Consider the following 17,710-nt stretch of genomic DNA (forward strand, 5'->3'; position numbering starts at 1 on the left):
ATAATAGAATCAGATGAATTTGGAATTGATTGAATAGCCAGACTCAAATAGTAGTTAGTAGTTCAATGTCACTTTAGCATGGCTTCAATAGAGTATCCCAGAGCCTATGCTACTTCATGTTTTTATCAGTGGCTTAGATAGAGATATAAAAGTCATACTTACAAAATTTGCAAATGATAAAAATTGGAAGGAATATTTTATACCTTGGATGATAGGATACCAAAAAATTAGTCTTGAAAAGCTAGGATACACTGGACTGAATCTAATAAAGTAAAATTCAATAGGGATAAACATAAAATTTTATACTTGAACACAGCTATCATGTCCTCTCCAGAATTTGCTCTTCTTCAGGCTAAACAGAGCCAGTTCCTTTAACTAAACACTCCATAGTCATGGATTCAAGGTAATTGATCACCCTTGTTGACTTCCTCTGGACATTCTCCACAGCTCATCAATGTCCTTCTTAAAGGTTTCCAGAACCAAATATAATACTCTACATGAGATATAATAAAGGTAGAACATAGTGGAACAATAACCTGGCAATTCCTGGCAAAATACTACTTTTAGTGCATTCTAAGATAGTATTAACTCTTTTAGCTGTTATATCACATTGTTGACTCATATTGATTCCTCCAGTCAATCAATAATCATTTATTAAGTACCTAGTGGAGAGAGAGCTGGATCTGGAGTCAGAAAGTCTCGTCTTCTTGAGTTCAAATCTGGTACAGACACTAATTGTATGACCCTGGGCAAATCACTTAACCCTGTTGGCCTCAGTTTTCTCATCTGTCAAATGAAGTAGAGAAGGAAATTGCAGACTATTCCAGCATCTTTGCCAAGAAAATCCCCAAAGGGGTCATGAAGAGTTGGACACAGCTGAAATGACTGAATATGTAACGTGCTGTTGTCTCCAGAAGCTGCTGATCACTCTCTGGGAGGAGATCTGCTGTGTCAACTCAAATCTCTTGGACAGATTATTCTTCCTGTAGAGAGCCCTTGTCTCCAGACAGTTGCTGTTAATTCTCATCCAGAGAAGTGACTTCCCTTCCTGCAGAGAGCTGCGTCAAGCCTGATCTAGAGCAGAGACTCTATCAGTCACTGGAATCCACTAAAACCCCTGAATAATGCAAATCTATCCATGACTTTTTCATTGACAATTATCAAGTGTAAGACTTATCATTTATCCCTACTGAATTTCAATTGATTAGATTCAGTTTAGTGTTTAGCCTGTCACAGTCCTTTCAGATCCTATCTCTATTATCTAATATGTTAACTATCCTTCTCAGTTTTGTATAATTGTATGCTTAATTCCCATCCCTCCATCTTCTTCACAAGAATAGCATAAAATCTTTATTAAAAGCTCTGCTAAAATCTAGGTAAATTATATTCATAGCATTTTCCCCATTTGTTAGTTTAGTAATCCTATCAAAAAAAGAAAATGTCATCTATTCATGATAAAACCAAGTTGCTTCTTTGTAATGACTGCTTCCCTTTCTGGAGATTCAACAATAGCTAAATAGTTGTTGACCGATGGACTAATGATTTGCTGTAGAATTTTCCTGGGAATTGAAGTTAAGCTAAAGGCCTGTAGTTTGCAGATTTCTTTCCTTTTATAAAATTAGAAAATTTTCCCTTTTCCAATCTGTTGGCATCTCTCCTGTTTTCCATAATCTTTGAGATATGTCAAATAGTAACTTAACAATCCACCAGTTGTTTTTGGTTTTATTAATGACTGGGTTATCCTATATTGCCCAGGTAGAAAGGATAAAAACTATTTACTGGTCTTATCCCCTAGTGATTGACATAGGAACTTTTAGATCTGCTCCATATCTGACCTGGTATTGGTCAGAATTTCCTTAGGCCACCTGTTGCACTCTTCCAGGAGTAAGATCACTATATTGGTACCAAACTCAGAATATTTGAATGGCTTATCCCAGCGTAGTTCAGAAGTCCTAAACTCAAGAGATTCTCTGGATTTAGCCTCTCTGGTCCCCTGGGATTAATAGTGTTGCTTAACTGCCAAAATGTGATTTGTTTGAGTCAGGGGACCTAAATACCTCAAGGTAAATTCTCTCCTCCTTCTTTTAGATATCAACTCTGGGACAACCATTTTTATTCTGTCATTTCTATCACAAAAGTCATTCTTCCCCAAGGTTCCCATCATAACAATATCAGCAACAAGTTCCTCTCTGTTAATGAGGATCAGTTACAGAATAGAGTTTCTTCTTGTTTCTTCTACTTTTGATATTATCACTAAGGCAAGTTATTCATTGCAATGAGCAGGCTGATTTCAGAAAAGCCTAAAAACTTACATGAACTGATACTGAGTGAAGTGAACAGATCCAAGAAAACATTGTACACAAGTAACAAGATTATGTGATGATCAACTGTGATGAACTTGGCTCTTTTCAACAATGCAATGGTTCAAGATTCCAATAGACTTGTGATAGAAAATACTATCCACATCCAGAGAGAGAATTATGGAGACTGAATGTGGATTAAAGCATAGTATTTTTACCTTTTGTTGTTGTTGTTTGTTTGCTTGGCTTTTTTTCTTGTGCTTTTTTCTCCTTTTGACCTGATTTTTTCTTGCACAGCATGACAAATATGGAAATATGTTTGAAAGAATGGCACATATTTAACTCATATCACATTGTTTGCAATCTGGGGATCCAGATATGTGCTATCCCTCCCAGAAAGGTAAGAGAAGGGAGAGAGAAATATTTGGAACACAAAGTTTTACAAAAATGAATGTTAAAACTATCTTTACATGTATTTGAAAAAATAAAATAGTATTGAGAAAAAAAGTTATTCATTGCTCTGATTTTGGCAGAGGGAGACAGATAGATGGGTGGATGGGTGGATGGGCAGATAAAACATTGAGGGAGAGAGAGTTCCTACAGATATCTGGATAATTGAAATTCCCCATCATTCCTATCTCATCCTTGATCTGTTCTCATTTAGTTCTTCTTTCTGTCCAAATGGTCTGTGGTGTCTGCCATTGGCCAAATCATTTCTATGCTTTTCTCTTTTGACTACCTGAGAAGCAGTTAATTAGATGGCACAGTGGTTAGAACTCTGGGCATGGAGTCAGTCAGGAACACCAGAGTTTCAAATCTAGTGTCATACTTACTAGCTGTAGTAATACTAAGGTATTTAATATCTACTTGCTTCAGTTCCTACAACTGTAAAATGAAGATAATACTTATGAGGTCTTCAATGTTGGATATTTTACAAGGAGAAACTGAAGAATTGATAAAAATGAATCCCTGAAAAAGGCAGGGAAAAGGCCATGATACCACCCTATGGGGAGATCATCTAGTCAGAAATCCAACTTATGTCTACCCTCTGTAGAGGTCTTGGACAACTTCACTTTGCCATGCCCTATCAGAAATCACAGTCATGTCCCTGAGATTAAATTTTCCTTATAAAATTTACTTATGGACCATGGCTTTGCTGCTCTCTTCCTTTGGTCAGTCCACCATGCCATTCTGCATCGTGGTGTCTTATCCCTTCCTCATACCATGTAGTATCTCTCCTAACTTCGCCATGTCTTGTGGTGTCTCCCCTAATTCTACTATGTTTCTCAACCCTACTCTTGTCCTTATAGACAACTAAGTCTTTTAGGATACTAAGTCCTTTTCAGGATTTAGCCTGCAAGGTAAGGACATGCCCCAGTCTCATACAGTACTTCCTTTCTCCTGGGTAATTGTGAGTTCCATTGAGGAACTTGTCTTTCATATGCTCTCCCACTCTATTTCATAATTACCATTCCGGATGTTTATTGAATCCCTTTATTTTGTCTGCAACCCATTCCCCTAAATAAATCTATCTTTTACCAAAGAGAATGGCCATTGTGTATTATTCACATTACTGAACCCCAACTTTTGTTATCTATCATCATCTCGTATCTATATCATCCACATCAATACCATTTACCTTCTAGGGTTGTGAGGATCAAATGAGATATTATTTATAAAGAGCTTAGCATTGTGCTCTTTCTTCCTTCACCCAAATATTCTTCTTTATGTTTCACCTCTTTGGTTCTTGGCTTTTCTGAAAATTAGGTAAACCTTCTAAATATACAATTCTAACCTTCTGTATCCTTTATTAATCCTATATATTTTGAGGAAGATAAAACCAGAGATATGGCATAGTCATGGGTTTCATCTCACCAAGTGTTCATAATACTTACAAGATTCAATTAGTCTCCTCAAATTAGGACCCCTTCCTCCTCTTGTTCATTGCTTAAACTTTAGATATTTATATAGTGTTTGCTTGAGGCTATGGATTTTATTGGCTCCTGCCTTGAATTTTGGCTCCTTTGTTTCCTAGGAATTTTGGTGTGTTTTAGCAACTATTATACTCTCTTTTAAATGATTATTCTCTATAGCAGGGTTTCTTAAACTTTTTCCACTTCTGACGCCTTTTTGCCAGAGAAATTTTTATTTGACTCTGGGTATATAAGTAAACAAATTAAACATTTACTGATAACAAATCATAAAGAAATTTATTTTAAAATAAATTTTTGGTTCATATATAATTTTATCATTTATTAAAGATAAAAGCAAATTCACATACTAATGAGATGAATTGCTTGTTTATTTTTACATAATTAAATCTTGATAGAATATTTGATATCTTTTACTGCTGCCAAAATGTTTTGTTATTCCTTTACATTCAGTTACACAATGCTATATGGGGTTGTGACCCATAATTTAAGAAGCTTTGCTTTATAGTATTTAATATTAGTAACCTTTTCCCTCTTCCATTTTTTACTTTAAAGTCCTTTTCTTTTTTATACATGAAAAATACATTTTTCTCTTTCCTTTTTCACTCTCCTCCTCCCCTAGGTAGCAAGTAATCCAAAATAGGTTAAACATATGCAATTCTTCTAAACATACTTCCATTTATCATCTGCAGCAAATAAATCAGAAAAAAAAAATCAGGAAAAAAATGAGAGGAAAAAAAAACAAGCAAACAAACAGCAACAACAAAAAAGATAAAAGTACTATGTTGTAATCCACATTCAGTCCCCATAGTTCTCAATTGGATGCAGATAGCTCTCTTCATCACATGTCTATTAGAATTGCCCTGAATCCCCTCATTGTTGAAAAGAGCCATGCCATCACAATTAATCACCACATAATCTTGTTGCTGTGTACAATGTTCTCTTGGTTCTACTCATGTTACTTAGCATCAGTTCGTGTAAGCCTCTCCAGGCCTTTCTGAAATCATCCTGCTGATTGTTTCTTTATAGAACAATAATATTCCATTACATTCATAGACCATAACTTATTCAGTCATTTCCCACCTGATGTATCCATCCACTGTGTTTCCTGTTCCTTACGACTACAAAAAGAGCTGCTACATTTTTGCGCATATGGGTCCTTTTCCCTTTTTTTATGATCTCTTTGGGGTACAGACCCAGTAGAGACACTGCTGGATCAAAGGATATGCAGTTTGATAGCTTTATAAGTATAGTTCCAAATTGCTCTCCAGAATAGTTGGATCATTTCACAATATCACATCAACAATGCTTTAGTGTCCTAGTTTTCCCATATCCCCTTCAACATTTACCATTATTTTTCCTGTCATCTTAGCCAATCTGAAAAGTGTGAAGTGGTACCTCAGAGTTATTTTAACTTGAATTTTTCTAATCAATAGTGATTTAGAACATTTTTTTCATATGACTATAGATGACTTTAATTTTTTCATCTGAAAATTGTCTGTCTGCATCCTTTCACTACTTATCAATTGAAAAATGGCTTGTATTCTTACAAATTTGAGTCAATTCTCTATATAATTTTAGAAACGAAGCCTTTATCAGAATCCCTGGATGCAAAAATTTCCCCCCAGTTTTCTGTTTCCCTTCTAATCTTGGCTACATTGGTTTTGTTTGCACAAAACCTTTTAAATTTAATACAATAAAATTATCCATTTTGTATTTCATAATGTTTTCTAGTTCTTCTTTGAACATAAATTCCTCCCTTCTCCACAGATCTTAGAGGCAAATTATCCCTTATTCTCCTAATTTGTTTATAACATCACTCTTTATGTTTGAATCATGAATCCATTTAAACCTTATTTTGGTATATGGTGTATTAGTCAATGCCTAGCTTCTGCAATATAGTGTCCTTTTCATTATATTTTTAATACATTCAGAAAGTATATTCTTACCAGCCTTTGTGAGGTCATCTCAGAACAGGAATTTGTCAATCCTATGATCCAGAAATCTACATTCATTTTTGTTTTTTTGTTTTTGTTTGTTTGTTTTTTTGAGGCTGGGGTCAAGTGACTTGCCCAGGGTCACACAGCTAGGAAGTGTTAAGTGTCTGAGATCACATTTGAACTCGGGTCCTCCTGAATTCAAGGCTGGTGCTCTATCCACTGCACCACCTAGCTGCCCCCACACTCATTTTTGGAAACCACCTTCTTAGCCAGTTATTTACTTCTTAGATTTTCCCTTTTTTATTTCTTGCCTTCAGTAAACAACAATACAAATAAATAAAAAATAAAAACAATAACAATCTGTAAGCCTGTGATCTTTACACGAAATCATAATCTTGATAATATTCAATAATACGTTAACAAATGCATAACAGATTCTTCCCTTAAAAAAACTCTATATGACACACTTTTAAATTTAAACTGAGATATAAATGCTCATATTGAAAAGTTAACCCTCAGCTTTTATAAGCTGGAAGAAGTTGGCTCCAGTGCACTGCTAGCTATACTTTTTAGGTTTCTTCCCTAAAGATTTTTTGAGTCCACATAAACGAAAAGAAGTGAATAGTTGTTGTCCATTTTCCTAAGTCTTGGGAGGTTTTCTCTTAGATACTATATAACTGCCCTAGAAAAATAATGAACCTCTCTATTGTTGTCAGTCAACAAATACCTCAGTGTCCTGAAGTAGTGAATCATTAATTACAATGATTATAGTTTTATTTCTTTGTCCTTTACTGGATGATTCTGATGGTTTCTTCTCATTCTTGGAAGGAAATAATCTTCTTTCTCCTCAGAGCAATTAGAGCTCTCCTCTTCAGGAAGAGCCTCAACTCTGGTTTAAACTTATGTTACACATATCCCCTTTTCTCTTCCTTTCCCTTCTGCTTAACAATTTTCCATTGTCCATTACAAGTGTCAAGGGTCAAGTCTCTGCTTCTTCACCTCAGATAAAAATATGTATATATATATATTTTTTTTTTTTCTTTTTCTTTTTCTTTTTGCCACCACTGAAGCTTTGTTTCAGTTTCCTTTAGGAACTCTTTAATCTTTTTAACAACCTGGATTATGGAGATGTACTCAAGTTGCTTTGACTAACCAGGAAAGAGATCAGTTTACAACAGGAACATAGATAACACTTTAAATTGTGACTGTCTTGAAGCTGGCACTGTACAATTTCCTCCCCTACTTATCACAATAGTGGAGCTCAGTTCTGTCTTTTGAAACTTTTGTAGATGTTTACATAACCCTAAGCATCTGATTAAAAAAATTTTTTTTATATATAGTCAAATATCACTTCTTAATAATGTGGCAACCCCAATTTCTTTTCCTTCTTTTTGAACAACCAATTCCATCACCACAGGCTACCATACCTAGCTCCCCTGCAGCCTGGGATATAGTAAAACAATTTCCTACTGGCTTGCAAAGAGCTGATGTTAATTTCAGTGCAAGTATTTACACCTCGTTGGTTACAAATCAGGAAGTGACTTATTGTTTTGTTAACTCTCTAGATCTGAGAAAGAGATGGAGAAAATGCTAATGGTGAAGATTGAGATAATGTTGGAGAAAATGTTAATAATGAAGATTAAACTTAATAGTGTATTGTGCTTTTAAAAGCTGGATGTTAAACATTTACCAGTAATGCCATCAGCTTTGCACTGATTTCCTATCTCTTTCACTAATTTGCCCCAATCAAACAATTTCTTTTATGTTCTAATTGTTCCACTTAGCTTTCTTACTTAACTGGCCAAGTTCTGTCAACTACATTCTTTACTCTTCTGATTCTATTTAGGGTCTATTCCCTAATCCCAGTTTAGACAAAACTTTCTGGACCCAAAAGAAAAGAATAAGGAGCTATGTGTGGAAGTTGCAAAGAGGTAACTATTAAACAATTAGCAAAATCTAAATGTGGAATAAGAGAATAGTATTCTCTGATTGGAAATTTTCGAGTAGAATCTATTTAACCATTTGCTAAGACATTTCTGACCTCTCAACAATATTTGACACTGCCAAGCATCTTCTCCTCTAAATATCTTTTCCCACGGGGTTTTCATGACATTCCTCTTCATTGGTTTTCCTACCTGTCTGACTGATACTTTCCTTTGTTGGATCTTCATCCAGATCATACTCCTTAGCTGTGGGGTATACCCCCAAGTCTTTGTTTGGGCTTCCTGTTCTATTTCTCCCTTCTCTCACTTGATCTGAAATTTCCATGGATTTAATGATCATCCCAATATGAGTGATTCTCAGATTCATAGCCAGTCTTCTGAACTCTGCTCCTGCATCATTTACTGCATTATACTGGATATTTCAAACTGGGTGTCTTACACGCATCTTCCTCCCCCTTCCCCCCAAGTCAATAAGTTAAGTGACTTGTCCACACAGTTCTCCTGATTCCAGGGTTGATGTTTTATTCACTACTCCACCCAACTGCCCAATGTGCCACTTAGCAGCCCCTTGTATCTTAAATTTAACAAGTGTAAAACTGAACTCATCATCTCTCCTCTCAAATCTATCCATTTTTTCGGAACATTCCAGTTACTTTTGAAAGAATCATTATCTTCCTAATCAAACAGACTTGTAACCTCAATGATTTCTTTGACTCCTTGCCTTACTCCACCACACATCCAATCAATTGAAAAAGCTTGTCATTTCTATGAACACTCCTTCCAACAGCCCTAATAAAAATAAAATTCTTAGGAGTTACAAGTATTATCTTTCCATGTAGGATATAAATAATTTAACTTTATTAACTACCTTATAATTTCTCTTTCATGTTTGCCTTTTTATGCCTCTCTTTTGCATTTGAAAATCAAATTTTCTATTTAGTATGGCCTTTTTTCATCAGGAATAATTGAAAGTCTTTAATTTCATTAAAAATCCATTCTCCCCCTGGAAAAATTACACTCAGTTTTGCTGGGTAGATGATTGTTGGCTGTAATCTTAGTTTTTTTCCCCCTCTAGAATAGCATATTCTAAGCCCTCTGATACTTTACTATATAAACTGCTATATATCCATTGAAATATTTAACATTTTCTTCCATTTTTTCTTTCTTTTGTGTTATCCTAACTATGGCTTTGTAATGTTTCTTTTTGTTTAATTGCAACATTTTCTAGTTGACCTGAGACCTCTGGATTTTGGCTAGAATATTCCCAAGAGTTTTTATTTTAGGATCTCTTTCTGAAAGTGATTGGTGAATTCTTAAGTTTCTATTTTACTCCCTGATTCTAGGATATCGGGGAGTTTTTCTTGATGATTTATTGAAATATGATATCTGAGGTTTCTTTTTGAAAGCTTTCACATAGTTCGATAATTCTTAAATTATTTCTCTTCAATCTGTTTTCTAGGTCAGTTGTTTTTCCATTGAAATATTTAACATTTTCTTCCATTTTTTCTTTTGATTTTATTGTTTCTTGATGTCTCATGGAGCCATTCGCTTTCACTTCCCAATTTTAAATGTTAAGAAATTATTTCCTTCTGCGAATACTTATGTCACCAATTCTCTCCAATGAATTTTTTAATATCTTTTTTCCATTTGGCCAATTCTGCTTTTTAAGGAGTTCTCTTCAGTCAATTTCTCTGCCTCTTTTACATTTGGCTTATTCTATTTTTAAGGTGCTTTCTTCAGTATTTTTTTTTATTTTCATTACTAAAAATGTTAATTTTTTCCCATTTTTTTGTATCACTCTCAATTATTTCCCCAATTTCCCTCTACTCTTATTTGATTTTTAAAATTCATTTTTGAGCTCTTCCAGAAACTGAGACTAATTCACATTTTTCTTTCAATCATACAACTGTTTTGATTTTGTTGTCTTTTTCTGAGTTGATGCTTTTGAACTTCCCAGTTATTATATATGTAGGATGAGAGGTTTTTTTAAAAAATTGTTTATTCATTTTTCCAGGCTATTTCTTGACATTGAACTTTATGTTAAAGTTAGGATCTGCTCCCGGGTGGAGGTGCACTGTCCCAAGCTGCAGGTTTTTCCTTTTCTGCTGACCTTCTAAGTTGTCTTAGGCTACAAAGTTGTTAACCTTGTATTGGTTTTGCCACTCCAGAATTCAGTTTGAGGCATTATTTTAACTGTTTGGACACTTGGACAGCCTTTATTCCACCCTCTTGGCTCCACCTCAAAATCTTATCATTTCTATGTTCATAAAATCACTTTTCTCCACCAACATTGCAACCACCCAAATGAAGGCCCTCATCACACTTCTTGCCTGGGTTATTGCAATACTTTTCTAATTGGTCTCTGTGCCTCAAGTTTTGCCCCATTCTTCTTCCTTTAAATTGCAAAAGTTATTTTCCTAAAGCATATGTAAGTCTAACCTTGTTACTCCCCTATTCAAGAAACTCCAATTGTTTCTTTTTGCCTGTAGGATAGAATATGAAATTCTCTAATTTATAACATAATTTCAATCTACCTTTCCAGTCTTATTGTGAAGAATCTTCAGATGAGCAGTTTGGCTTGTTGATATGTAGATACATATGGCAGTTCTTTTATTGTCTCTATGTCCAGACAGACTATTCCTCATGTTTGGAATGCCATCCTATCTTATCTTGACTTCTTGAAATATCTGATTTCATTCATTTTAATTTTAATTAACTTCATTTCATTAATTCAATTAAACCTAATTTAAGTCTCAGCTTGAAACCACTTCCCACCATATGCTTTCCTAAACCCTACAGCTGCTAGTACCTTTGCCCACCCCAAACCAATCATTTTGTTTCTATTTTGTATATACCAATACTGCACTATTATTACTACTAGGTAGCTAGCATTTACATAGCATCTACTGTGTTCCATGAACTACGTTAAACAGTTTACAAATATTATCTCATTGTCCAGATTACTTATAGACTAAGTGTTAAGTCCCAAGTAGAAAGTAGGTTTCTTCAGGGAAGGAACTATTTCAATTTTTCTTTGTTTCTCTAGTTACTGATACATAATAGGCACTTAATATATGACTGCTGAAATGAATTAACTGCAAAATACTCATGTTTCTCCCTGGAACATGGTAGGTGCTTAATAAATACTTATCAATTGATTGACGGTTCAGACAAAAACAGGGGGAGAACAAGAAGAGAGCATTGTCATAAAATTCAGAGAGAGAGAGAGAGAGAGAGAGAGAGAGAGAGAGAGAGAGAGAGAGAGAGAAAGAAAGAGAGGGAGGGAGGCAGGCAAGGAATAGGAGAAAGGGGATGCTAGTGTCAAGAGCTTGCATAGAGATCAAGAAGGATGAGGACTGAGAAAAGACTTTTGCATTGAGCAATGAAGAAAGAATAATTCCAGATGCCTAATTGGTGGACTCAGAAGCGAATTGCAAGGGATTAAAAAAGGAGTCAGAAGTAGGAAATTGAAGGCAAAGAAATTGGAGGAAAATTTTCAAAGATGAAGATGAATAGGAGAAAATTTTCTGTTTCTCTTTCTAACTCATCTAGTTGTAGTATGGCCCTCAAAAATGCTTTGAGACCTTTAAAGAACCATCCAAATATCTATTTCTGTTATTAATATATTTGAATATTGGAATTGAATAAGAATTTATTCAAAAATGCTTGTTGACTACAACATGGAATATTAAGAAATGTTTAGGATAGAGAAGGTTAGAAAATATCAGCCATCTCCCATTCTAAGCCCAAGTGCTTCAGGAAGAAACTCTCTCTAAAAGTCTATTTCTGCTTTTGCTCTAGCTCCTTCAGGTCTGCAAAGCCCAGGAACATTCTAGTTGCCATTTACAAGTGCCTTCATTTGGGGGTGGATAGGAAAGATGGGGGTGGGGGGGAGTGAAGAGGAATTCTGATTGGATAAATCCTTCACTTAAATGGAGAGAGAGAAAAGTTGCCAAGCAGAAAGGGTGGGAGGCAAGGGAGGAGGGAAAAAGCTTTGTCTGATTACCTCAGAATTTCCTTATAATTATAAAGCTCTACCTAGGGCAAAGCCCAATTCTGACCAGACTGATCAAAAAGAAGGAACTGAGGATGAGGGCTGGCTACCAAGTGAAGTTTAAAATTGGGTTGAGGTCTTCTCTTTTCCTCACAAAGGTCCCTTCTCTCTAGCAAAACCTGCAAATCCTTTTATCTGCATTGCCAGGAGAACAGCTTGCTTGAAAAGCAAGGGCTGTCATCCTGTAATTAAATCTGAGGACCCCCCCTTCCTACATGACGTAGCAAAGAAGCCACTTATATAACATAACTAAAAATAAGTTGATGAAGAGATGTGCATTTATTTTCCCTGTTTCTAGTCTTTTCTTATGAAATCTTCAACTTGGTTTCTGTTGGTCTAAGCTGAAGCTCTATAGTACCAGTCACCTTCACTTTCTGTCTGGTTTCACACCTAAGCTCTTTTGCTTCTCACCAAAAGTAGCCACCTGGGGACATGAAGGTTCATAAGGACCAGTTGAATCTTTCATTTCAGAGCAGGTGGTGTCTGAAAAGAATCCAATGCTAAAATGTCACTATGATTAGAAACTGCCTGGGCAGAAACAAAACGGAAGTGGGAAAGACTCCAGACAAAATCTTGCCTACCAAAAACCTTTTCTTTCATTCCTAATACTTGGCATGAATTTTGTACTTGGGGGAGTGGGCAAGGGGAAGATTTTGGTCTGGGGGCAAAGCCAGGATAAGGCATTCCTATTTGGAATGAAGCATTCTCATATGTCTTTTTTCTTTTGATACCGTTGGCTCTCTCTAAAATGAGACCAGAATAAGTGAGGCAATATAATCTAATACTTGTTTATTAAATGTCTACTCCATGTAAGATACTGTGGCAGGCTCTGAAAAGACAAAGTTAAAAATGATACAGTTCCTGACTTTGCATTAATTTACTCTCCGATAGGAAATATTACACAAATAAGTATGAAATAGATAATGATAAAGACAAAAGAAAGAACTAAACAAATGCTCTAGGAGAATTTTGACAGAAGTATCACTTTCAGGTATATCAGGGGAGACTTCATGAAGGAGGTGCTAGTTGAGAGAGAACCTTGAAGAAAAGAATTTCAATTGGTAAAATATAGCATGAAGAAGATGAAGATATAGAGGTAGGAGAGGACACGATGATACCAGGAATCAAATTGATGTCTTTCCTTGGAATTTAGAGTACATAAAACCAAGTAATGGGGGGAGAAGGGAAGGGTGGGTTGGAACCAGATTGTGCAGAATCTTAAATGCTAGATTAAAGGATTTATATTTTATTTTGTGGTCAATAGGGAGCTACTAAAGGTTTTAATCAGGGGAATGATATAATCATTTTTCTGCATTAGCAAAATCATGGTAATTATATAAAGGATGGATTAGAGAAGGAAGAGCCTGGAGATAGAAAAGAAAGGAAGCTATTACATAGTCCACAAGTAGAGTTTTAATGCTTGACAACTGACAAAATGGAGAAGAGGGGTTAGATACAAAGATGACTCTGAGGTCTGTGGGAGGATGGAGATGCCATTAAGTGAAATAAAGAAGTGGAAGGAGGAGCAGGTTTTTTTGGGAGGGGGAGGAGGGAGAGAAAGGATAATTAGTTCAATTTTAGAAAGGTTGAATTTGAGGTACTCATAGGTCATCCAGATGAGCAGGCAGCTGGAATATCACTTGTCAATTAATTCATTAATTAATCTCCCTCCTACCTCCTTTCTTAGTAGAAAAAAAAAATCACAGCACATATCAATACAATCAATCAAACCTGCAGAGTATGTAGCATTATCTACCTCCTTTCTGGACTGAGGACTATCATTTTTTTTCACTACCATTAATTAGGAACTTTACTTTGATTTCATGCCTATCACCTCAGGCCTATCACCCCTTCTACTCAGTTTCCAACTTAAGTTTCTCTATGTATAAAACAGGAAGAATTTAGTCATTGCTGACAAATTTGGAGATGAGGGGGAAAAAGCACTGGTGAGGTTGATAAAGTATTCTGAACTGCTCAAGAGAAGGGGTACTGAAACTATGTGGTATTCTCCCAGGTAGACTTGAGCTAGTAAGTAGTGGGATGAGATCCCATAATGGTTAGGAGCTGGCCCCATGAGGTTTATTCATTTTTTTCTTGGAACTTAGCACCCAGAATCATGACTGGGTCCATTTTAAAGTGTTTCTATCCTACAAGGAAAGATTCAGGAAATCCTTGCATATTCCTCTCCTTCTTTCTCTTGCTCTCACTCCTTCATCCAAGGACAGGCCATTCTTTTACATATTCTTTGACTACGGATACTCTTATTACTACCCTCTCCCCTCCAGTTTTTGAAGGCCCTGTGGAGATGAGGGATAGAGGATCACTGGTTTCCCAAGGGGCACCAATTCAATCTGACTATTGCCTGGTGGGTCATGCTGCATCTTTCAAAAGGAATGCTTCATTTTCTTAATTTGCTTTACTAGAGACCCATCAGCTTTTTCATCCCTTTCTCTGGACTAACTCCAGCACTGGTGGAATAAAGTACTTGACTGTCTAGTGCTTGAAACTGTCCAAGTAAAAACCCTTTGACTTTCTAAGATTAGACCTGAAGGTGGTGCTAGAGAGCAATAGGGCTTGGGAATGTTGAGTAAGAGACCTAGTGGCTGTGGAATTTATCCTTGGAGGTCCTTCCTGGTCATAAAACCTCAACAAGGAGAACCAACTTGGGAGGCATTAAAAAAAAAAAAAATGGATTCAGTTCCTGCCTCTGACACATACATATTAACTCTGTTAGTCACTTAATTTCTCAGAGCCGTAGGCAAAATAAGACCCCTCCCCCCAAAAAAAACCCCAACCCAACAACAAAAAACCAACAAACCCCAAGCTTTTTTAGTTCTAGAATAGCTTATGATCTGCTTTGGTGGAAGTTTGTACATCACTGAAATCACCGTCTGTACCTAACACCTGTTCTTCTTCTCTCCTTAATCCTCCCCTGGAATTCATCTCCAGCCTGAAATGACTAACAAGAATTAGTTTCAAAATGTTGGGACAATAAAGAATTAAAAAGGAGAAAAGCTGGTCCCAGGAGGAAATTGTGCCAAAATAGGCCTATACAAACATACATATGTATGTGTATGTACACACATACTAAAATTATATGAATTTTATTTTAAAAAATACAAAGTAAGCCAAGATGGTCTTGTCTGTGCATGAGTACAAGGGCATCAGGAAGAGTGGGAGATAACAGATAAAAAGGAATAAAAGGTTGAAGAGGGCTTGGAATTAGCAATTCTTCTGGGATGAGTTGGCAGAGTTAGTGTTTTGGAATTAATTAAAAGGAAACACTCAGATGTGGTGTTTCATAATGTAAAGCAAATAATTTCTCAATTGGGCCTAATTTATAGACATTTTCCTCAGAGGCAGTTTGGCCTAGAAAGAAGATAGAGCCTATAGGACTCGGAATCAGGAAGATGTGAATTTAAATCCCACGTCAGACACTTACTAGCTGGTTTATCCTGGACGAGGCATCTAACTTCTCAGCTTCGGTTCCCAAATCTGAAAAAAAGATAATAATATCCATAGGGTTGATGTGAGGATCAAACATATAAAGCCTGGTGCAAACCTAAAAGTGCTGTAGAAATAAAGAAAGACTAACAGTGGTGGTGGTGGTGGTAGTTGATGACTGTGTGTGGCATGGTGGACTGGTGCCCTCCAGAAGGTAACTCACCTCCCATCCCCATCACACACACACACACACACACACACTCACACACACACACACTCACACACACACTCACACACACACACACACACACACACACACACACACAAATCATACTAGGGCAGCTCTCTCCGTCCTCTCCCTGGGGGTCACCCTCACCATAGCAAAGATTTATCTTTTTTTTTTTTTTTTTCCCCAATTCTTTCCATTTGAAACATGAGACTGAAGCTCTCCCCTGGGAGTCCAAGTCTGGAACACCTCCTAGCACAACTAGGTAATGACCGACTCTTTGCGGTAAGTTTCCGAGCCTCTTATCTTAATTAACCTTATCTAGATGAGAAGACTAATGGGGACAATAAAGCTATTATCTATCCTCCCCTAACTTGTTCGAGGCACTAGGTAAGTGCATAATAAAGGCACCGTGCCTGGCACTCAGCAGGCGCTTAGTAGATGCTTGAACCTGACTTTGGGGCCTTTCTTGGGATGAATAAACGCTTGCAGACTATTGGTCTGTCTTTGTATCCTCATGGCTCGGCTCGAGACCTGGCACACAGCAGGCGCTTAATGCTTGTTGACTTGAGAAGCGCTCCACGGAACAAATAAAGGCCAGCCGGCTAATATCACTCGAAACTGCTAAGTAGAAGAAGGGGGATACAGTCAGTCTGGGATGCCCGGTCTGGGAAGCGGGTGATTTCGGGCGCACGTGGCAGCACAGGGGACGAGTGGGAGCCCGGCCCGGCGGGGATGGCTACCCGTGCCTGCAGCCGGGGCACGATGGGGGAGGGCAGGGGCCCTGCCGCCCACTCTCCCAGCTCCTCCAGGAAAGCCCAGAGTTTGTCTACTTCGCAAAGTGCTTCTCTTTCACTCCCCAGTGCGGCCCCTCCCTCCCCTCTGCTCCCGCTTTGCCGCATTCCCTCTCGGCTCCCCACTCCTCCTCCCCACCTTCTGCTCTCTCCTTCCTGCCGCACCAGGCCCCCTCCGTCCCCACCCCCAGGCAGGCTGGTACCGAGCGCCCTCAGCCTTTCCTCCCAATGGGCTTTAAGCCTCCTCCACGCCCCCGCCTCCTCTGCCTTTCTCCAGAAGGACACAAGCCCTGACGAATCGGTGCACGAGGACGGTCCGTTCGTCTCCGCCCCTGACGCCCTCCCCCGTTTTCTCCTCCTCTTGCTCTTCACCAATCAGAGACAGAGTGCGTGGGCGGGACGGCTGGTTGCTTAGCGACGGCCGAAAGTGGGAGGAGGGAGAGCTGCCGGCAGGCCCGGGGGCGCTGCTATCCCTGGGCAAGGGGGCGGCGGCATCGGCGGAGGCAGAGGCGGTGTCGTGGTGGTAGTCGGCTCGGCAGCGGCTCGGGCGGCAGCTGCGGGCAGGAGGCGGAGCCGCGGGGCGGCGGGACTGGGGAGACTATAAGAGGTGCCGCGGGTGCTCCGCGTTCCACTCTTCTTTTTCCGGTACTCCGGGCTTCGCCTAGCCGTTGCTCCCACTCCGGTCTATGGTGCAGCCGGGACCCAGGACCATGTCGCGCTCGGAAGAGGTGCACCGACTGACGGAGAATGTCTACAAGGTGAGCCCGCCGCGCCTCCGGAGGGGGCAGCGCGTCCTGCCGTGCCCGCACCCGCCCTGGCGCCGGGCGCCCGCAGCCCCCGGGACCCGTGCCGCCGGCCCGTTCCCGCTCCGTGCCCCTCCGTGCCCCGGCGCAGCTGCTGTGCTCCGCTTCGCCCTGCTCCTGGCCGCCCCTGCCGCGGGGCTAATCCTCTCTTCCCCTAATTCCCTCGCCCCAGATCTGTGGGAGCTCCCGCTCCTGGAGGCTTGCTCCCCTAAGTTAGCTCCCCTCTGTCGCCCACCTCCCGAGGCGCCCGTGCCCTGGGCGGGCAGCTTCCCCAG

The 17,710-nt window shown here is 38.7% G+C and overlaps 1 protein-coding gene across 4 annotated transcripts in view; it reads left to right on the forward strand.

Annotated features, from left to right (window-relative positions):
* The first annotated feature begins 17,037 nt into the window (after nucleotides 1-17,037).
* The window catches only part of BAIAP2 (BAR/IMD domain containing adaptor protein 2), a 173,859-nt gene continuing 173,186 nt past the window's right edge, over nucleotides 17,038-17,710 (forward strand). For all 4 annotated transcript variants that reach the window (XM_074260383.1, XM_074260384.1, XM_074260381.1 and 1 more), the window contains exon 1: nucleotides 17,038-17,390. In XM_074260383.1, coding sequence (XP_074116484.1) covers nucleotides 17,319-17,390 — 72 coding nt within the window. In that variant the 5' untranslated portion in view covers nucleotides 17,038-17,318. The remainder of the gene's footprint in view (nucleotides 17,391-17,710) is intronic.

This window comes from Sminthopsis crassicaudata, chromosome 4, assembly GCF_048593235.1.
Source record: "Sminthopsis crassicaudata isolate SCR6 chromosome 4, ASM4859323v1, whole genome shotgun sequence".
Taxonomy (NCBI): domain Eukaryota; kingdom Metazoa; phylum Chordata; class Mammalia; order Dasyuromorphia; family Dasyuridae; genus Sminthopsis; species Sminthopsis crassicaudata.